The 22,977-nt window shown below is 43.7% G+C and overlaps 1 protein-coding gene and 1 long non-coding RNA gene across 5 annotated transcripts in view; one reads left to right on the plus strand and one right to left on the minus strand.

Moving 5' to 3' along the window:
• The window catches only part of LOC138370332 (uncharacterized), a 70,835-nt gene that overhangs the window by 5,187 nt on the left and 42,671 nt on the right, over positions 1-22,977 (plus strand). The window lies entirely within an intron of this gene.
• The window catches only part of LOC123751976 (uncharacterized), a 109,029-nt gene continuing 92,706 nt past the window's right edge, over positions 6,655-22,977 (minus strand). For 2 of the 4 annotated variants that reach the window (XM_069334584.1, XM_069334581.1), the window contains 4 exons: positions 19,876-20,363; positions 19,071-19,227; positions 11,318-11,549; positions 6,655-10,917 (listed from right to left, as the gene is read on the minus strand). In XM_069334584.1, the coding sequence (XP_069190685.1) occupies positions 10,133-10,917; positions 11,318-11,549; positions 19,071-19,227; positions 19,876-20,339 (1,638 nt within the window). In that variant the 5' untranslated portion in view covers positions 20,340-20,363 and the 3' untranslated portion in view covers positions 6,655-10,132. The remainder of the gene's footprint in view (positions 10,918-11,317; positions 11,550-19,070; positions 19,228-19,875; positions 20,364-22,977) is intronic. The other 2 variants (XM_069334583.1, XM_069334582.1) reach the window with 2 other exon arrangements.

The following is a 22,977-nucleotide window of genomic DNA, read 5'->3' on the forward strand; positions in this document are numbered from 1 at the left end:
AGGATTTAGACAACTGGCGGCTGTAAGGCGATGCCCAGGAAACAAAGCCTAGTCCACGCAAACACAGTTAGGTAACAACACATACACAAAGTAAATGCACTCTAATTAAAGCCCGCGGGTTCTACGTAACAAAAGAACACAAAGGCAACATCGGCACAGCTGTACATATCCGCTTAACTCCAAAACAAATATGTTTCAGAGCGTTCTTCAAAGCCTAGCAACTCTTTGGCGTTCCTTTGTTAAATCGTCATAATTATCACCTGTACATCATGTCATATTATTTCAACTTACGCCCTGCAGTTAGTGACCCGGTAAAATGGAATACTGCCGTCAACAATATCGAGAAAGAAAGGTTAAACAATAAATGTAGTTAGATACACTCTCGGGCGCGTCATTCCACAAATTCCTTGTCTGTACTAGTCGGGAATGACTGTGTCAGGCGCAGTGTTTTATACCCTTTGAAACACTCACTCTTACCCGTCACTTCCTTCAACTGTTTGATTCAGTCGTCTGATCCTCTTTTTCTCTTCTACTATCTCACTCCCTCTCCTGTCTTCTATTGTCTCACTCCCTCTCTCTTTCTTCTACTCTGTCTCTCCAACCATCGTCCTTTATACCAAACAGTATTTTTTATTTATCATCTCTCTCTTGTCTCTCCTGTGAGTGTGTGTGTGTGTGTGTGTGTGAGTGTGTGTGTGTGTGTGTGTGTGTGTGTGTGTGTGTGTGTGTGTGTGTGTGTGTGTGTGTGTGTGTGTGTGTGTGTGTGTGTGTGTCTGTCTGTGTGTCTGTGTGTCTGTGTGTCTGTGTGTCTGTGTGTCTGTGTGTCTCTGTCTCTCTGTCTCTCTGTCTCTCTGTCTCTCTGTCTCTCTCTCTCTCTCTCTCTCTCTCTCTCTCTGTCTCTCTGTCTCTCTGTCTCTCTGTCTCTCTGTCTCTCTCTCTCTCTCTCTCTCTGTCTCTCTCTCTCTCTCTCTCTCTCTCTCTCTCTCTCTCTCTCTCTCTCTCTCTCTCTCTCTCTCTCTCTCTCTCTCTCTCTCTCTCTCTCTCTCTCTCTCCCTCTCCCTCTCCCTCTCCCTCTCTCTCTCCCTCTCCCTCTCCCCCTCTCTCTCTCTCTCCCTCTCCCTCCTTCCAGCTATCACCCTTTCTCCCTCACTCCCTCCACCTTCCTCTGTCCTCTCTAAATGGGTTTCCTCTCCAAACTCTGCAGAAGTAGGGCCGTAAAAGGGCCCCGTAGCCCTCTACAAAACTACTGAAGCTCTGGCCTCTCCCCCGTCACCCTTGGTCTCCGACTCCTAGGAACTTTGAATACACACGGGAGGGGCTAGACTCTCGAACCCACACTTCTTCCGTATTTCCCTCGTCACATAGCACAGGCAAAGGTCTCTCTGCTCGGCGTGACCGGTGTGTTCATTGTGGCGACATGGTGTTACTCGGGTGTGCCTGGTGAGTTCCTGCTAGAGCACTGTACGTGTTCCTGATGTGTTTATGGGCACGTTGTTGATTTGTCAAATGGTGTTACCTTTTGTCTTACTGGCGAGTTGATCGTCACGTTATGGTATTATTCTGGGGCTCCTCAAGTGTTTCCGGTTCGTTGATAGTGGCGTTACTGTGGTGTTCCTTAGTGTATTACTGGAGTAAGAATCGTTGCTTTATTGTGTCATTTTGGCTTTCTTATGTGTAAATGGCATGGTTATTTTTTTTCTCCATGTCCCTCAAAAGCACAAGCGACATTTGCTTGTTCTTTCAGATCTTCGTAAATTGTTTATTTACTCATATACCTGTTTTATTAGGGTGTGAGGGAACTATCAGGGGGAAAGCGCCAAGCCATTCTGTTACTAAAATCAGTCTTTTATGAGAAACAGAACTTTGGTTCAACTTCAAGTTCAACATACATACTTGTAATACCTTGTTTGAGACCTCCATACCGCTCTCGTAATATTTCGTCTGCAGTCAAGGGCTTTCGGAATAGTTATTCTCATAAATTATTTTTATATATTGCTGTTAAGAACTGGAGGAAAGTTTACTGAAACTATGGCATAGTTTCTCCTCCGTTCCACGCTAGTTTCTGTCTTCAAGTGGTTGAAGTGCCAATATAGTTTTATATCATATAGTTAACCCCCCCCCCCCCCGTTGACATGAGTCCTCCAGTAAAGGAAATTCCGAGCTCCGCGTTTTCTTTGACTTTGAATGACGTCAACGTTCCTCTCATTCCGTTTTCATTCTTGCTCTTGTGACAGGGGCCGTTTCTCCTAGCTGCTTGCCTAGCTTAAATTAAGGTCCCCTTCCCCCCCTAACTTGTCCTCTGGACTAACACGTCTCATTTTGTACGTTATGGTTCCCCCAACGTGCAAATTACAAAGTACTATGAAAAATAGGAGATCTTAGAAATGTACGCTTTCTGTGCATTGGTTGTTTAGGTCAGGTGGGGTGCTTGAGTTCGTAGATTTCTGGTTAGGTTAGGTTACATTAGGTTAGGATTAGGTTAGCGTCTTGTATTTTGTACGTTGTGACGAATCAAGAGAACGGGCTGCTTACCCCTGTACAGCCGTGGCGTTTACAGAGGAGAGAGAGTACATGAAAGAGTACAAAGCTGTAGTGCCTTATTGTTAATCTGTTGCTTTCCCAAGGAGTAAATTAACGTCTAATAAGTAAACTACACTGTTCATTTCACCTGTTACCCACAATGCAACATCCTAAGAGCCATTCCCGCGGCACACCGCCCAGGATACAAAGCTTAGGTTTGAACTACAAGACAATGCCAAGCGTTATATACCTTACAGTGACCTAAGCTAAATGCATAGCTTTGAAATCAAGGTATATCCAGGCATTATAAATGGATGGTTTATAGATGCCACCTGGCAGACATATTACATTGCTCTTTCACATATTTATCATCATCTAAGTGCATAAATTAGCTCTCAATGCAACCTGTTCTCAGAGAAAGCCACTCACGGGAATGGCTTGACTACAACTACATAGTGCTTTTATCTACTATATCCGTGGTTAGGTTAGGTTAAGGTTACTTTGGGGTATGTTTAGGTTAGATTTCATTAAGTTTGGCTACATTAATAAGGTGTATTATTGACGATAATGTGAAATATGGAATGCGAAACCTATTTGAGTGTACCCGAGAATTCAATTTACAGAAAAGCGAATTCTTCAAAGAAAACGTTTTCAGCTTGTACTTTTTATATTTTAAACAAACGATTTATAATACAATAAAATTACAAATTAAGAATAATCTCTGTTTAGGACGAAGGTTCACTTGCCAGTTTACATGTAGACTACTACTGAAACCTTAATATGCTTTCAGACCATCACAAATAACTATCCAGGTGGCAGGGTGGGGGGGGGGTTCTCATGGCAATGGATTTGCTCCGAGATCGGGTTCTTAAATTAGCCACAAAATAACATTTGGCATAATAACTCCGTATTATTCCAACCAGTCCACAGGCTATGCACGTTCAAGCTGCGGCCGACCACCAAGACGCATTCATCAATTTCAAAACATTGTGTATTAAATGAACAAATCCACAAGGGCCGTGACGAGGATTCGAACCTGCGTCCGAGAGCATCCCAGACGCTGCCTTAATCCTCGTCGCGGCCCTTGTGGATTTGTTCATTTGATGCATCACGCAGATTGTGATTTCTGTGTGTAATTGTGTATTAAAAATAAGTTTGTTCTAGTATATAAGTTAATGTTATTATATAATAAAATTCTGTGTATAGTTAGGCATAGGTTAGGTTAGGTGTTTAGATTCTGTTGGCGATTATCTGTATTCGAATACGCGGGTGAAGCATTTACATTATTGGGGTTCGAACGTGGTCGGCAGCGAAGCACCGTGAGAGAAATGATTGAACGTCATCAGTTGTGAGTCGCGTGTAAACTGTTTTGTCGTTTATAAACTGGGGGTTTGGCGGCTGGGTAAACGGGCACTTGGCCTGTGTTGATGAGGCCTGGCTGCATTATTTAGTACGAGAGTGTTTCAATGTCCATTTCAGAAACTGTGTTCACTGTCGCGTATTTTGAGGTTTAAGGGGGGGTAATTACCACTCTCCGAGCGTTGCGGTGATGGTGGGATGATGATGATAGTGTTGTGGTGATGGTGTATGTCGGTGATTATGTTGGTTGATATGAGCAGAGGTAAGTAGGTCCGGCAGGTAGAAGAGCGAAGACAAGTTTAGTAAATTGACTGGCGCTCACTCCCCACACTTGGGGAGTGAGCGCCTGGGAGTGTGAGTTAACGTGTGAGAGTGAACGTGTGAGGGTGTGTGAGTGAATGAGTGTGTGAAAGAGTGAGTAGGAAACGAGTGAGTGAGTTAAGAGTATAGTTACGTAGTCCTATATCGAATCTGAGGAACTTAGTAGGTTCGATGATATATACTAATGTGTCCAGTGTTGTGTGCAATTCAATACAATGCAATGTGATCAATGCAGTGCAATGCGCAGATCCTGAGACGCAGCGGGTGTCAGTATCTGCGAGAAGTGTTCCGTCAGTCAAGGCCTTGCTTCTTGCTGGTTCGATCCCCGACAGTTCCAACGGATGGACAGAGTTCCCTGTCCTCATAATCCCAGCTCCCTGTCCCCCATGTGCCTTGTAAGGGCTATACCGGCTTAGTGTTTTCTTCTGAAAACGAACTTACCTTGAGTGGAATTGAATCTAAGAAGTGTAATCTTGCATTTAGGCAACACTTTAAACGGAGACAGTCGGAGAGGGCAAATGTGTTTTTTGTCGTATAAAACGGTATATAAAACAGAATATAAAACTACATAAAACAGTATATAAAAAGAGTACTGCAGCTGGAGTACTGTTGGGAACAGTCTTGCTGCCAAAGCTCTCCTCGTAATATTTTACGAGGAGATGTAACATTGTATTTAAGGGACTTTTGTTCTCCACTTACAGTATTTTGTTATATATTACATGTAATTTAACCTGTAATTGTTTGGTGATTATTTAGCGGCTCCAAAATCCCTTTCTCCAGCTTCGTTCGTTAAACGGATATACGCCAGACGTTGTACCAATGTTTAAGAAATTATTTGACATAAAGGTCCTGAATGTCTACTAGTTCAGATTCCTTAAAGTAGTTTTTAAGCTGTGTTGATCAACCAATGAATCTGAAGATATCCGCTTGATATGAGCTTTAGGAAATGAGAAACAGTGTGATGTCTGCCTTCAGTTGTTTTTCCACTGTCAGACATAAAAAAATGGGGTTTCCCTTCCATTTGGTAATTTCAGGAATTAGAAATCTTTCCTATAGCGTTAAAAAAAAGCTTAATTTATATTCTCAAAGGAGACGAAGAAAGACATGACTAGAGTATGTAAATGGATGAAAGGGTATAACAGAGGGGGGGGGGCAAAACTGATTTTAAATGTCATCATAAAATAGAACTCGAAAAGAAGGCTATTAATTGGACAAGTTTACAGTCAGGAAAGACTTGGGTAAAACCTTCTTGGGAAATAGGATTTTGTGGAAATAAGAAATAGGCTGATTTATTGAAACAAATTCTGGGTAATCTAACAGATGTACGATCGCTGAATTGTTTCAAACGTAGAATAAACATGTATACGAATGCTTAAAAGTGTTTTATAAATATATAAACTTTGAGTGGATATAAATAGGAGCTGCCTCTTATAGCTCAACTGTCTTATTCCAGTCTCCTTTATTCTCATGTTCCTATATCTGGCCTCCTGTTGATAGCACCCAGCATCATTACCTTGCTGTTGCTTGAGTTAAACTCTTACATCCACTTGTTAGTCAAAAAAGTTCAGCTTGTCCAGTATAATATTTTTTGTGTTATAAGCATGTATTAATATGAAAAGGTTTGTGCCCTGTGAGAGATTATTCACACAAACCAGTACATAAGCTCATGTACTCCTATCTGTTGTACTCCGCTGGTAACAACTTCTCTCTCTCTGAGGTGTACTGTACTTCCCTTATGTGGCTCTGTTTTCCGTTGCTTAGGTACTCTTATCCACTTTTTTTTAATAAGCTTTTTTAATGGTACTCATTCTTCGCAGTCATACGAAAGCCTAAAATTGGTTTTGTATCGACACAGTTATAGTGATAGTCCAACTATCCCTTGTGACAAGTTAGAGGGATAATCTCACTCTTTAACTATCCTCTGCCCCGGAGAATGGTTAGAATCCTTCATGATTTTCACTCACACGTTCTCTGACTGGTTGTCCTCGCGTACTCAGTGACACGGTGGGACTCCAGGCACAGTACCATACCGTACCACAACGTAGCATTACGTACCATACCGTACCACAACGTACCATTACGTACCATACCGTACCACAACGTACCATTACGTACCATACCGTACCACAACGTACCATTACGTACCATACCGTACCACAACGTACCATTACATACCATAACGTTCGGGATGCCATCACGACACTGGCCTGTAAAATATTCATTTTACAGTCTCAGTCTCAGTCTTTAAATTAGTCTCAGGTTTGTTAATATTTTCTTGTTCAGTCTTAGACACACTTGTGTAAATGCGGCACTAAATTGATCTACGTAATTTGTCAACACATTGGTTTATTTTGGCTAACGGGTTATACATTTTGATTATGCTTCAGCGCAGACCAGAAATTTTCATTAAATGCAGTTTACAGTTTGGTATGTCTGAATATTTAAAATAAAGACTAATTAAACTATTTTTATTCAAATGCCCATTGAAAATTACATCCACGCTTCAATAAAACAATCGTTCGTTAAATATTAAACACAGCCATTCAAATCATCACGTCAGTGTAGGAATACAACAGTAATGATATAAGCTACAATCAAATTTGTTTAATAAATCATACATCTCATCTTTTTAATCTGAGAATATTTCCTCACTATTGCTCTGTTACCAGCAATGCCATCATCAGAATCTGCCAAGGAAACCACTAAGTTCTTAAGTCATTTAATCGTAGAAAATTTATCACATATACAGGATTTCTATATAATTTTTTTAAGTACAATCACGTAAAGAATATTATTGTTCCTCTTGACCTAGCGACTGGAGGGGTTAGAGAGGGTAGCTGCTCCGTGCTGCCTGCAGGGAACACGGAACACCTTGTTCTTACCTCTCTTGTTGCCTGTTCTTTCCTGTTCTTACCTGGTGGACAGGTGTTCGTACTGCTTGCAGGAACATCTTGCTCGACCCCTCCCCCATCCCCCCTCGTGTTCCTTGAGTGCTGGACAAGTGGGTCATATTGGCTGAATAGATAAGGAACACTTTGCTCCGTTAACATTGAAGCTGTGTTCCATACCGCGCGAAGCAACACGGAGCAGCCTCACCACCCACGCACCCCGCCGCTTTACAAGGCTGTAGTTGACTCTTCAGTAACAACAAATTAGAGTGACTAGCATAACACGATGGGCCCCCCTTTGCCTCTTTGTCATAAGACTCCGTACAAAATACACTGCCATTAACAAAACTCATACACCACTCCCCTGGCAAATGTTAAATTTGTTCCATATTTTGGTCTGTTAACATACTGCAGTTTTTAATCATGTTTCTTAATATATATATTTTTTCTGATGACCAGATTCAAACCTTTATATATATATATATATATATATATATATATATATATATATATATATATATATATATATATATTTACACCCTTCCACATATATATGACCTCACACGAGGGACATAGAACAGAAACAAGGAGACCGGTGAATTTATAATCACTCTTATGAGCCTTGAGATGCTGCTGCTGCCTCATAAGGGTGATAATCGATTGCACCTTTACATTTGATTATTGGTTTGGTTATATGGATGCTTTGGCTATTTATGGCTTGCTAAACACAAGCTCTTGGTTTCTAAACAATATACTAAACTTTAAAAGTCTTTATTTTCCATCGAGAAATATTAACAAAAATGTAGATTATTGTACACAGGCACACACATAGTATATATATATATATATATATATATATATATATATATATATATATATATATATATATATATATATATATATATATATATATATATATATATATTATAGTGTGAGCTGTAGATTTTAACAAAATTTCTAGAACCTGAGCCTAAGTGGAGTTTGGGTATGGGGTTCTTTAGTCAATTTTTTTTTTTTACTGAAAGAGATGCTCAAATTCTGGAATTTTGTCGTAATTAGGGGTGATACTATTTTTAAGTTGTGACTGAGTAATAGGAAAGTGTTTTAAAATATATATATATATTTATGTGAAATTCTAGAACAAGAGGTGGTAGAGGTTTTGATGAAGTTGAAGGAGTAAAAGACAAGACAGGAGAGAGAAAGAGAAAGAGAGAGAGATGGAAGGACCGTGTCATAAACCAGGTGTGAGAATGGAGGAAGAGGGAAGAGATACATGATATGTGCATTATCACTGGCAACAGTGGTGACTACTCCAGGTAAACCGCTCATCCCTTTAAGAAGGTTCTCTCTCTCTCTGCTCGTAATACCTTCCCACCCCAGTAACCCCCCCTCCCACACACACCTCCACACACACACACACACACACACACACACACACACACACACACACACACACACACACACACACACACACACACACACACACACACACACACATACACACACACACATACACACACATACATCTTTACTGCCTCTCTCATGTTTTATCAGTGGCCTTGTAAGACTTCGCTGTTTTCTTCAGTAGATATTTATAAATATTTTTTGGTAATTTGGGTAATTTTGTACAGGTGAGCAAGTTTTTTTTTCATAACCCTCAATTTCACTCTCCTGAAATAGTTTGTTTATATTTTGTCTTTTATTTACCTATTTGCTTGTTTTATATCACTATCGCCCCCTTTTCTGTTGCTTTGTCATTATCATCATGATCATAGTGAAAGTTTGTTAGACACTATTGGTGTTCCATTGGGGGAAGGGGGGGGGGCGTAAACACAAGCATATTCTTTGTCTATTACCAGTCTTGCCTCTTCACCATCACATGTACTTCACTATCACAATCTCTCACAATCACTGTATTTTTTCTTTTTAGTAAAGCGAATATTTAAGTTCATTAACAAACATCACAGCTGCCTGAACACCGAGAACCATTTATTTTTTTTCCTTCGTGTTTGAAATGTTTCATAAATAATTTTAAAAAATAATTTTATATTCATTACTTGTGGTTTTTCTTTGGGATATAAATATAATTTGATTCAACTCCACTAAGAACGTCATTGGTTTTGTTTAGCTCCGAAATGTTTTGGATCATCGAATGGATTACAAGACCGGGTTCTATGTTATTTAATGATTTTTTATCAAAACAATAACAGAGTTGTTTGTTTCTGGGAATGGCCATAGTTATCATATATACTTGTTTATGATTAAGTCAACTTAAGTTGACTTGTCAACTTAAGTTCCTGGCTGTAAACAAAAAAAATTCGTTTCACATACACATTTTGCACGTTATGGGAGTTCCTTGGGGCCTGAATAAGAGTGTTTTATCACAAGAGTAGAGCTGGTACACGCTCCTTATAAGATGCTAAGTTCTAAAGTGGAACACTTTTCAGTACAAGTGAACATGTAATGCCACTGGAGGATGCTACTGTGTGTGTGTGTGGGCACAGTATGTGGGATATTAGGTCACCTTATACAGGGTATGTGTGTGGTGTATATGTAGTTGAGTGTGCGGTGTATTTACACATAAATGATAACCACCTCTTGGGGCTATCGGAGCTACACTGGCCTATGTGACGAAACTAATTTTCTTCGTCTCGTATTTTTTTTGGTAAAGGAAATATTAAAACAAATATTCTGATGTCAATAACATGGAAGAGCCCTACATATGAGTATCATCCTCGTACGCTCTCTCCCCCCCCCCTCCCCACCTCTCACTGTGTGTGTGTGTGTGTGTGTGTGTGTGTGTGTGTGTGTGTGTGTGTGTGTGTGTGTGTGTGTGTGTGTGTGACTCGTGGCTTTAGGGGGCGATAATTGGTGGCAGCAGAGACGAAGTCAGCTGCCTTTTCTCCTTCCATCCTGGTGAGTGGGTGTGAGGCGAAGGGGAAGAGAAAAGGGTGGACGATGGGGGGTAAGGTGGGGTGAGTAGAGAATGTAGAGGTGTAGAGCGGGAGTGAGAGGACCGTAGAACGTGAGTGATGCTCTGATACTTAGAGCTCGTGATAGAGCGGCTCGCTCTCCCTAGAGCTGGCGGCGTCGTGACGTCGCTGCCGCTTCCTGGCGGCAGGGTCGAGTGTGCGGGCTGCGGCCGGGTGCGGCGCTACCTCCGCCCCGCGCCGCCGCTCCGTGGTGAAGTAGATGCGGTAGCGGTCGCTGCGGGAGGGGAGGGGGGGCAGCCCCCTCTCCGTCGGGGAGGGCCTCTCCCCCCCACACGTCGACGCCCCTGAGGAACCCTCTATGGAGTCGCCAAAGTGCAGCCCCGGGGGGCCGTGGCCCTCGGGGGTGCTGGGGCTGCGGGTGATAGGGGGCGGCACCCCCACGTAATAGCGCGGCTCGCGGGGGGCGAGGCAGCGGTCGACGGGCAGGTCAGACGAGGATGAGGTGGAGGTGCGGCCATCGCTGGTGCCCTGGATGGTGTAGGGCAGGGCCGGGTGGCGGGCTGCGGCGGTGCTGCCCCTCAGGGCCAGCGAGGGCACCAGCTGCGGCAGGAGGGCCTCGTGGTATTCACTGCCCTCGGTGGTGCCGGTGCTCGTGGCACTGCTGGTCGCGCGGGGCTTGCGCGAGCGACCCCCGCGCGGGCCTCTCCGCCCCTGGGGAACCCGACGGCCCGAGCAGGTGCAGCTCCCGGGCTCCGACCACATCCCTGGCGGCCCCGGGCCCTCCCCGAGCCGCTCTCGAACCTGCGGGGCCCCGGGGCCCTCTGAGCTGACGCTGGCACTGCTGACGGAGGTGGTGTCGCTACCTGAGGGCGACACACTCAACCCGTCAGCCGCAGCTTGAGAGAATAATACAAAAGAATACAGTAACACAATAATACTGTATAGTAAAATACATTATAATCAAACAGAAACGCTAGTCAAAGCAACACATGCTTGCGTGTGGTGGCATTTACTTAAAAAACAAATTGCCATTGGCCTTGTGTCAAAAATTGCCACAGGTGTAAGGTCTCAAAAAATGCCATAGGCCTAGTGCATCAAACATTTGCCATAAACCTAGGGTATCAAAACATTGCTTTAGGCCTAGGATATCAAAAAATTGCCATAGATCTAGGGTGTTAAAAAAAGTCATAGACCTAGGGTAGGTCTATGACTGTTGGTCAACTAGGCCATAAAAGTTGAGAGGATGGCGGCGGCTGGAGACGAAGGCGCGCCAGCAGCCTCGGAGAACACACTCACCTGTGGAGATTTCTTCGTAGGTTGGGTTATATATCTCTTGGGAACTTCTGCTGGAGCGGTGGGCGTCGTAGAGCTGCTTGGGGGAGTACTGTGGGGAGCTGTGGGGGTGGGCGAAGGTGGGGGTGAGGGCCTGGGGCGTCTGGTACTGCTGCAGGAGCGACGGTGCGTTGCTCTCCGCCCCGCCGTACGATGATGCACTGTGCACGTGAGACGTCAACTTCATGTCCAGCAGCTGTGGTCGGACGGAAGGGATAACAGCATTGTAGGTAACATTGTAGGTATTGTAGGTATCGTGTAGCAGCAGTGTAGGTAACATGTCTGGAAACGCAGACTGTGATGTGGCTAGGAGAGTGATGTGGCAAGAACTGTGATGTATTAAGAGTGGTGATGTGTCAAAATCTGTGTCATGTAGCAGAAACTGATGTGGAAAGATGTGTGACACACCAAGAATTGTGAAGCAAGGACTGTGATGATGATAACAAATTTTATAGCTATTTTATATTTTTTTGTATAATACCACTAATCATGTTCATCATTCTGTAATCAATACAAAAAATGCTGCAAGATCACAGCAGGAGAAAGCTTGCCTTCGAGCGGTGGGTGCTACCCATGTAGAGGACTTCCTTTGACAGTGCCTATGTCTGCAGCAGGCATATGGCTAGATCCAGAGACTGACCATATAGCATGTATGTATATGTGTGTTACCTCCTGCAGTCCAAAAATATCAATATATATCCATACAAATCTTTATTAATTTGGAATTCAACTTGAAGCATACTCAATGTATTATATACACCAGGATCAGATATAGGTATTGCCACCCGCATATCCGACAATGATGTCATGTGCAGCTGAACATCGTCAGCCATCCGATGCGGGCGACTCGCCCAGTCACCCAACCCGTCATTAAGCACCCATTAATGCCTCGTGTTCTACTGGTAGTCAGTCCCCTTTAGTGTTTCTATATCTCTTTATCATGTCTTCCCCTCTCCTCTTTTCCTTCGTCGTCAAGGTCTAGTTCCTTCAGTCCTTCATGCTCCATCCCTCGCAATTCTAGGACGTGCTTTGTTACAAAATTCTGAACCTTTTCGAGTTTCCTTATGTTTTTAAAATGGTGGCTTCACGATGGGAAGGTACACTAACACTAGACTCGTGTAGGTGGTGTACAGAGATCTAAATGTATCCCTATTCTGACTTCTTTCACGTGCGTGCGTGTGTGTGTGTGTGTGTGTGTGTGTGTGTGTGTGTGTGTGTGTGTGTGTGTGTGTGTGTGTGTGTGTGTGTGTGTGTGTGTTTGAGTGTTTGTGTGTGTGTGTGTTTGTGTATGTGTGTGTGTGTGTGCGAGAGAGAGAGAGAGAGAGAGTATGAGTGTTGGGGTGGATTACATTAAGAATGTCAAAATATCCGAGAAAATGGATGAAAAGACGCCATGATATTCGAGGGAGCAAGTGGTGAGAGGTGTATGGCTTGTCGCTGTGGGGGAGGTTGTGGGGATCAGGAGGTGTGTGGTGGAGGTGGGGGGATGTGGGGAGACTTTGGTGTGACCTAGAAGGACGGGGGGGGGGGTTCTGCTTGGAAGTGGAGGAGGGGGATTCTGGTGAGGTCTTTGAGTGTGTGGGTAAGGTAATGGACTTGGAAATTACTGTGGGTTGGAAATACTATAGTTACCTAGATACGAGGAGCAGGGTCGAACACTAGCTCTCAAGTCCCTCCTTAAAAATATCTGCTTTCACCAAATCCATAATGGTACCAGACAACGCCCCATTTTCTTAAGTGTTCCGCTTTTCTTCACTTTACAAGTCTCGATTACTTTCCAGGGGAAATGTTGTCAGTGTAACTCTGGTGTGCAGTTCAGTGGCTCTGTCTTCCTCCCCTCTCCTATGTGGGATCCCCCATTTACGGTCTTCCATGTCTTTAAGCAACGGGTAGCTCCGTTCTGTAACTTTCCCTTCAGAATTCATGGTGAGATTCCCACTGATCTCATTGCTATTGACATACTCAGCTATTCCAGCTGATTCCTCGCCTCTTTTTTCACTCGGTCTTCCATTGGGTACGTTCCTATCCTCCAGAATTTCTGAAAGTTCTAGGCTCTTATAAATACTTCATGGAATCTTTTTAGTTAGTTTCATATTTCCTTGGTGTTGTGTGTGTGGCCACCCTGCCTCTTCTGTATGATTATTTGTTTGTTCACTATTGCTTGGCGATCTTACCTGGAGTGGATTCTCAGAGTTCTTCTTCTCCTCCCCAAGCCCGGCCTGGGCCAGGCTTGACTTGGGATTGCTTGATACAAGACTCTCATTTTCGTTATTATGTGCTATGCATACGATAAGGTTGGTGTTTTGTTTTGGATATATTGTCACCTTCATGTTGTTTCTCTTCTCGATATCCCATACTCATTCTTTTATTATAGTTGCTGTGACACTGTTCTGTCTTGGTTTCTATATACCTTGACCATTTCATCATGCCTCCCTTCTTTTTCCTGCTAGACACCTCTTGTCAACCCATTTGCTTGCTTATACTTTGTGAGGTCTTGTATAGGGGTATCAACCTAAGCCTCAGCTTCATTGCTTTATCTTGTCATATCCTGTAGAGATTTATCCATGAGCTCTTTCCGACTGCTTTTGCTCTACAAATTCTCTGAATTTATGGTCATCCTCTTTACAATATGCCGCTCTTCCTCCTGTACCCATTATCCTGTTAAATTTGTTAGTGCTTGCTCATTTCCAGCGGCATTTCATATTTCATATATGTTGTGTGTGGCTGGAGACTTATATTTTCTTGTTCCCTCAACACTATTTTGTGTTCTTAAGTTCATCTCTGCTTCTACTAACTTTGTTCTCCATATCTCCTCTTCCTTCTCGGAGGTTTATTGTTTCCCAATTGAAGAACATAGGAGTTAAGGAAACTGCAGAAGGCCTTTTGATCCATATGTGCCAGCTTCTATTTATATCAACTCAAACTCATTCGTATATGTCTAGCCTACACTTGAAACAATCAAGTGAACCTTCGTCTATTATGTTACACGGTAATATGTTCTACAAATCAACTAACCTGTTTCCAAACCACAATTTACCCAGGTCTTTTCTAAATCTTATCCAATTTATGAACTAGGTGACTATTTAGAAAACATATGAAAACGTGTTGGTCAGAGTGTCCTGAACCCTTCCCACTGGGTGTTGGTCAGTGTCCTGAACCTTTCCCACTGGGTGTTGGTCAGTGTCCTGAACCTTTCCCACTGGGTGTTGGTCAGTGTCCTGAACCCTTCCCACTGGGTGTTGGTCAGTGTCCTGAACCCTTCCCACTGGGTGTTGGTCAGTGTCCTGAACCCTTCACTGGGGTGTTGGTTAGAGTGTCCTGAACCCTTCCCACTGGGTGTTGGTCAGTGTCTCCAAAACCCTTCACTGGGTGTTGGTCAGTGTCTCCAAAACCCTTCACTGGGTATTGGTCAGTGTCTCCAAAACCCTTCACTGGGTGTTGGTCAGTGTCCTGAACCCTTCCCACTGGGTGTTGGTCAGTGTCCTGAACCCTTCCCACTGGGTGTTGGTCAGTGTCCTGAACCCTTCCCACTGGGTGTTGGTCAGTGTCCTGAACCCTTCCCACTGGGTGTTGGTCAGTGTCCTGAACCCTTCACTGGGTGTTGGTCAGTGTCCTGAACCCTTCACTGGGTGTTGGTCAGTGTCCTGAACCCTTCCCACTGGGTGTTGGTCAGTGTCCTGAACCCTTCCCACTGGGTGTTGGTCAGTGTCCTGAACCCTTCACTGTGTGTTGGTCAGTGTCCTGAACCCTTCACTGGGTGTTGGTCAGAGTGTCCTGAACCCTTCCCACTGGGTGTTGGTCAGTGTCCTGAACCCTTCACTGGGTGTTGGTCAGAGTGTCCTGAACCCTTCACTGGGTGTTGGTCAGTGTCCTGAACCCTTCACTGAATTCTGTTGCGGAAGAGGAGTAGTGTGCTGGTCGGCGTTGCGTGGAACATCAAGGGAAAGAGATGAGAGAGGATGAAGGGGAGTTGGTGTCTCTGGAGTGATAGGAGTAAGGGATGGAAGGGAAGTGGTGTTGGCAGCGAGGAGGTTACGGTGGGAAAGGGGGAGAGGTGTAGTGATGGTTATACGTTGGAAATGAGTGGGGGAGGTTGATGGTGTTGGGATCAAGATGAAGGTGGGAGGGCTCTCGTGCTCGTCAGGAAGGAGAGATCAAAAGGGAGAGGGGGAGAGCATTAGAGGGGGAGGAAGCAGGGTAGAGGAGTGAGGTGCTGTGGTGAGGCTTATGTTGGGACAGGGAGGGAAAAGGTGCGTACTATTGAGAGCAAGGGAAGGTGGGAGAAGAGAGGGAGGGGGAGTATATATATCATGGTAAACCAGCAGTGGATGGGATATAAGAGGGAAAGGGAAAAGTCATAAAGAAGTAGGATAGTTGGAAGTTAGTGGGTGGTAATGGGAGAGGGGAAGGGTGTACTTCATGGAAGGGTAGCCGCAGGACTGTGAGGGGTGGCGGAAAAAATGAGCGTGTTGGACGACTGCGTCACGATAACGTGGCTGAAGATATGATGACCAAACTATTCATCAGAAAGTGAAGAAACGACGACGTTTCGGTCCGTCCAGGACCGACGACCATTTCTTCACTTTCTGGTGTGTGGTTTAGTTATTTATTTGTTCTGTTTCAATGATTCTCACTTTCCCGGTTATCTACTTTGTCTCCAGTGCTTCGTTTCCTGTGTGTATGCTGGCTCAAGATTCGCTGTTCTAATTGTTCTATGTCTAAGATTAGATGAAGAGGTAAATAAAATAAAATGAGTATTTCAAAGCATGTTTACTTAGTAATAGAAACTAAGATGTCATCTCGTTTCAGTATTTCACCTTTTCTATTTACTCTTAGTCTTCTCATAATTCTCATATGATCCTATGTGAAAACGATGTAGTATTCTGCTTCCACGCATTTTAACACGTCCATAACATCTTCCCACTCAACCCTCTCATCTTCCGCTCGTCAAATTGAGTTTAAATTGTATCCCAAACCTCCCAGATGTCTTCCTGTAATTGAGTGTCAGTAAGATTTAATCTCTCGTGGGTCTGTATCGTCCTTGCTTCCTTGCAGCTTTTCACAAACTCCTAAATTCATTTTAGTGGTGTGGCCTGTTGGAGGTGCGTAGTGGAGGGAATTATAAGGGTGTGGAGGTCTGTGGTGTGATATAATGGGAGAGAGGGAGGGAGGGGAAACGGGGGTGGAGGGAAAGCGATAAAGGAAGGGAAGATGGAAGGGCAAGACTGTGGTGCAGTCTGTGGGATGGTTTTTTATGGGAAATGGGGATTGAGGTGTGGGTGTGGGATGGTGACAGAAGCGGGGAGAAAACTATGATGCCATGTTGGTGCAGGAATGACCTACATTCCCAAAGAGCTGTTGAAAGTAGGAATGGCCTCACGCTTCCCTGACGGGGAATTGTAATCAAGAAATTCTTCTACGCGGGCGATATTAGATCGAGTCCCGGTGACAATGGAGTTCTGGAATTTAGAGGAGACCAAAGGCAAAATTTAGAAGAGACTAGAGGCAGAATTTAGAAGAGGATAGGGGCAAAATTTAGAAGAGGCTAGAGGCAGAATCTAGAAGAGGATAGGGGCAAAATTTAGAAGAGACTAGAGGCAGAATTTAGAAGAGGCTACAGGCAAAATTTAGAAGAGGCAAAAGGCAAAATTTAGAAGAGGCTAGAGGCAGAATTTAGAAGAGGCTAGAGGCAAAATTTAGAAGAGGCTAGAGGCACAATTTAGAAGAGGAGAGACAGAATTTAGAAGAGGCTAGAGGCAGAATTTAGAAGAGGATAGGGGCAAAATTTAGAAGAGGATAGTGGAACAATTTAGAAGAGGCTAGAGGAACAATTAAGAAGAGGCTAGAGGCAAAATTTAGAAGAGGCTAAAGGCAAAATTTAGAAGAGCCTAGAGGCAGAATTTAGAAGAGGCTAGAGGCAAAATTTAGAAGAGGCTAGAGGCACAATTTAGAAGAGGATAGAGACAGAATTTAGAAGAGGCTAGAGGCAGAATTTAGAAGAGTCTGGAGGCAGAATTTAGAAGAGGATAGGGGCAAAATTTAGAAGAGGATAGTGGAACAATTTAGAAGAGGCTAGAGGAACAATTTAGAAGAGGCTAGAGGCACAATTTAGAAGAGGATAGGGGCAAAATTTAGAAGAGGCTAGAGGCACAATTTAGAAGAGGCTAGAGGCACAATTTAGAAGAGGCTTGAGGCAATATTTAGAAGAGAATAGAAGCAGAATTTAGAAAAAATATATGCAAAATTTAGATGAGATTAAAGGCAAAACTTAGAAGAGTAGACGCAGTATTTAAAAGATATTAGAGATAAATTTTAGAAAAGATTAGAATCAGAATTTAGAAGAGAATAGTGTCAGAACGTAAAAATGTAAAGAACACGGGAGAGAGAGGAGAGAAAACGCTGATATAAACAATGAAGTGGAGGAGCTGTTGTTAGGGTGAGGGAGCTGTTGTTAGGGTGAGGGAGCTGTTGTTAGGGTGAGGGAGCTGTTGTTAGGGTGAGGGAACTGTTGTTAGGGTGAGGGAGCTGTTGTTAGGGTTAGGGAACTGTTGTTAGGGTGAGGGAGCTGTTGTTAGGGTGAGGGAGCTGTTGTTAGGGTGAGGGAACTGTTGTTAGGGTGAGGGAGCTGTTGTTAGGGTGGGGGAACTGTTGTTAGGGTGAGGGAGCTGTTGTTAGGGTGAGGGAACTGTTGTTAGGGTGAGAGGGATGTTGTTAGGGTGAGAGGGATGTTGTTAGGGTCAGGTAACTGTTGTAAATGTTAGAGAGCTGTTGTTAGGATGAGAGAAATATTAATAGGGTTGTTAGGGTGAGCCACTAGTAAACAAGCGTTAACAAAAATAAACAGGTAATCTAGTAAACTAAAATATAAAAGCCGGACTGCACAAATAATGCACTATTGAAAATACCAAAATACCACAGTTACCCGTCACAGAATTATTCCCTCTATTTTGTAAAATAATTGAAGCAAACAGTCAAGGAACTATAGCCACAAATAAACAGGAAATGTCTCTTTAAAGTGGAGCGTAGGAAAGACACAGTAATACCACACATAAATGCGCATCTAACCGAGGCCAAAGAGTGGTAATCCACACACAACTAGGTTGAAATAACTTGCTGTTGGTGGCAGGGACAGTTACATGTTGGGTGACGAGTCCCTTTGAGTGTTCGTGACCCAGTTGCCATGGTACGAGTTTAATGCTGCTTGTGCCTGCGTGGCTAGGTCAGGGGGTTCGCTCAAGCGGATGTTTCGCTGTGTCTGGTGTTCGCAAGATCGAGTATGGCAATATCGAGTGTGTCGCTGGGTCAGGTGTTCACGGGGTTGGGTGTTCGCTCAACCGGATGTCTCGCTGTGTCGGGTGTTCGCTAAACCGAGTGTCTTGTTGTATCGCGGGGGTTTTCTATGGTCAGCTGTTCGCTAGGTCGAGGTTTGACTTTGTTCAGTTGTTCACTAGGTCGAGTGTTTGACTTTGTTGAGCGTCTTGCTGAGTCTGACATAAGCCATAGAAACCTATCACATGTAATGTTGACAAACCATCAAGGTGTCGATACTTTCATGATGAAAAAATAGTTTGTTTTAAATAAATACATAAACACCAAATAACAAACAGTAAATTATGAATCCTTCTAACTTTGTTTCGTCATAGTGTCTAGAGAATGAGCAGTCTTCTTACCTTACAGATGTTGAGAAGATTCACCATAGACTGTGTGGTTGACTCACCTCCATGGGGGCGAGTGTGTGGGTGTCGCGGGCGTGGGTGTGGGCAGAGGGCACGACCCTGGGCGTGGGACCTGACGGCAGGTCCTCGTAGATGACTCCGTTGGTAAGGTCGCTTGTTGACTTGGAAGGTCCGCGTCTGGCCCGTTGTCTTCTGTATCTGCGGGGATGGGGGGACCCATATACACTGGTGAATGATGGGGGGGGGACATATACACTGGTGAATGATGGGGGGGGACATATACACTGGTGAATGATGGGGGGAGGACCCATATACACTGGTGAATGATGGGGAGGACCCATATACACTGGTGAATGATGGGGAGGGGGCATATACACTGGTGAATGATGGGGGGGGACCCATATACACTGGTGCATGATGGGGGGGACCCATATACACTGGTGAATGATGGGGAGGACCCATGAACATGATGAGTGTGTTCTTCTCTCTGTCTTTCATTACATTCCTCTTACTTGAATAAAGTACTTAAATTTATGCCTGGTTACTAAATTCCAGCTTTACTCTTAGTTGCCATTTATTGCACCATTTGTTGTATGACTTATGAGAAGAGGCCGTGCACATGATGACTGTGTGATGTGTGAGAGGCATGACAACTGTAGGGGTGTGGGTGGAGTATGAATATATATTATTTTGTTATGGCACAATGTGGAAACTTTAAACATAAGAACATGCACAAGGTATTGTGTGTGTGTGTGTGTGTGTGTGTGTGTGTGTGTGTGTGTGTGTGTGTGTGTGTGTGTGTGTGTGTGTGTGTGTGTGTGTGTGAGCGCGACAAGCGTGCCTGACCTCCAGCAGACGAGAGCAGCGATGATAAACACGACAGTGAGGGTGGCGGCGGCCACGACGAGCGCCGCCAGGGGAGGGTGTAGTCGCTGGTGGGTGTGGGCGCCGCCGGCCACCAGCAGGGCGGGGCACACCTCCGAAGGAGGCGGGGCATCGCACCCCGACCCTTCCTCCTCCTCCTCAGGGAACTTGGGGATTGGTGGAGGTGGCGGCAGGTTGAACATGGGAGGCGGTGGCCCACCACAATCACACCCATCAGATTGGGCATTGTTTTCCTCCTCCCACGTGTTATCCTCCCATGTAACGTCCTCCCAGGCGCTATCCTCGAAGGGGTTGGCGTGGTGATCTTCCTCCCAGGTGTGGCTCTCGCCCCAGAGGCTCTCAGGGAAAGGGGGGAAGTCTGGTGGACGGGGCGGAGGCCAGGCAGAGTCCTGGGCGTCACGGCGGCGACGGTCTTCCCTCTCCATCCATGACCCGCCAGCGCCGGCCACCTGCCGGGTCAAGGGTCAAGGGTCAGGTCACTCTCACGCTTGAAAATGTTCACCCGAGTTAACAACATAACAAGGTCACAAAGACAGTCAGCTGGTATCATGAGAACAAGAAGCTTAACTACAAGGAAGGATTGCAGTTCAAAGAGTTAATGGTCATGTGGATTCCTCCGAACAAGAGTTTATGGTCATGTTGGTCATGTCAAATGAGGTATTCATCGTGAGAAATAATAGTTACGTGGGTTACACCAGGCTAAGGATGATAGTCTTGTAGTATATTGGACTCTAAACCGAATCGTGAGAGGATGGAGGAAATACACAAAAGATGAAAAGCAATGTCATAGAAGGAATTATATTAAATAGCCTAATGATACCGGTTAACAACAGTTGTAAGTATTTACAACAGAAACATTTGGTAGAAATTGACTATATAGAAGCAAACACATAGTTGCACTCACTAAAACATGGGTGAATATAGAATTGTGTGACCTTCTAGCAGAGTGTCAGATTAGGGGGAGATTTTAAACTCTTTCACACACTGACAGGACAATTTGAAGAGCAGGTGTTGTTGTTGTTGTTGTCTTGGTAAGGGAAATTTAATGGTAAGGTAATCATCAGGAGAAAATACGAAACCATTAAGACTATATTACACTCGGAAGGAATATGAAGATGAAGATTTAGTATGGACCGGAGGAAAGGAATAGTGCCCAACCACTTTGATGGTCGAGGGATTAAAGGCCAACCTAAAAGAAGCGAGACCATCGCTCTACCGTCCAGTCCATGTTGTTTGTCAAACTGAAAATGTTAACTGCATCATTAAACAGAAAATCTATCCTAGGTGACATGCAAAATTATTAGTTATGAATAATTGATAACAAATGTAATATACTGGCCACCAAACCTTGACTTGAAATTTAAGCAGAACCATATGGACAAAAATTAGAAGTGCATCAAAGAATATTAATATATTCATTATTGGAGATTTTAACTTTGGTACAATAAGTTCAAATTAAATACAATAAAATTGAGTACACATAACTAATATTAAGACATCTTGAGGTAGTAGAGCTTTTGGAGATGGTCAGAAGCTGTTTATTAACACCTTCCAGTGACAACATGATGGTTAGGGATGGTTAGTAAAGCCTTAAAACTAAGACAGCAATGTATCAGTGCACGAAATAAACAGCTGTGACAGGCTTGAATGTTTATATATAGCGTAAGGATGTGAACACACTCGGGCCACGTGCTTGAGCCAACCTGTCCTTAACTGGTCGCCCTTGTTCATCAGTCAGTAATTGGAAACCTTACTGACCTTAATTAGAGAGCTAGTTGTAAAGTGATTGGTGGGTTGCGTTCCAGGGAGAAGCTAATAAAGTCAGGCTTAAGCTGTGGGAAGGGAACGTTCTAAGCCTGTTTAACAAAAATCGAAAACTGTCTTGTGTTTAGCCTAGTGATCCCTTCACTTGAGATATGCTGTTCGACTTGAGAATGGTCCAGGGACGGACCGAAACGTCGTCGTCCCTTCACCTTCTAGTGTGTGGTCTGGTCAACATATGCTGTTAAAGAATGGTCACTATCTTACAGAATAGGCATAAGTTCTCTCGAAAGTAGGATGACAAAGTTAATCCCAGTTGTCAGGAATTTTTCTTATAAAGATAACTTGGAGAATTTAACTTACATTTTTAAAGACGTAGGAGAAGGGGAGCTATGATTGAAGTCTACTTGTGGATGATTTCTTTGTATTATTTTATTAAATTTTTTTTTATTATTTTATTTTATTATTTATTACAATGGGGGGGGGGACTGCTATATAGTTTTCCCTGCTTAGTGTCATCTTTTGATAATTACTTACTTAATGTTGGGGACACGAGGTCTTGAAATAGCCAAACCTGGTCAGAATTGGTAACAATGGTTATATACAGAATATATTCCAATTTAAGAGGGAAATATTGGTTTGGTAATAGGATTGTAAATTATTTAAATTAATTACCAGCTGGCATTATTGAAGCTTCAGTAAGTTTTTTTAGTATTATAGATATGTGCATGATTGAAAATTGGTTGATTTTATGCAAGTCAATTCCGAATAAAGTGTATTCCAATAGACTTGAACAGGCCAGTTGGGTATTTACGGCTTCCTCAAAATATTATGTATATACTTTGTAAATACTTATTGCAACAACCAAAAGTAGCTTATAATAGTATTTTTGTTCCAAGTGTCCGCTGGAAAAACGAAACCTTAGCCAAGGCCAAGGTTAACCGAACATTGACCCTGATGTCCGGAAATATTTACTATACTGTTCCCAGGGGGGAAAAATAGACTTCATATATTCTTGTGTTCTAATGCATTACGGAAAAGATCAAAGGACCATGCCTGAGTAAAGCCTGTTTTGTACCATGAGAGAGACACGTGAAATGTATTACATCATGTTCCTGCCTTTTCGGCAGACAGTGAGTTTATGAGAGATATCTCGTTATGATAACTATTGGAAAGTGGTGTACTCTTGACGTCCCAAGTCAACCCTTCTTAGGGGGACTGGCTGGGAGTGCTGGGACCCTCTCTGTGTTGAGTCTGTCTCTGTCTCTCTCTCTGTCTCTCTCTGTCTCTATCTCTCTGTGT

Source organism: Procambarus clarkii, chromosome 31 (assembly GCF_040958095.1).
Source record: "Procambarus clarkii isolate CNS0578487 chromosome 31, FALCON_Pclarkii_2.0, whole genome shotgun sequence".
NCBI lineage: Eukaryota > Metazoa > Arthropoda > Malacostraca > Decapoda > Cambaridae > Procambarus > Procambarus clarkii.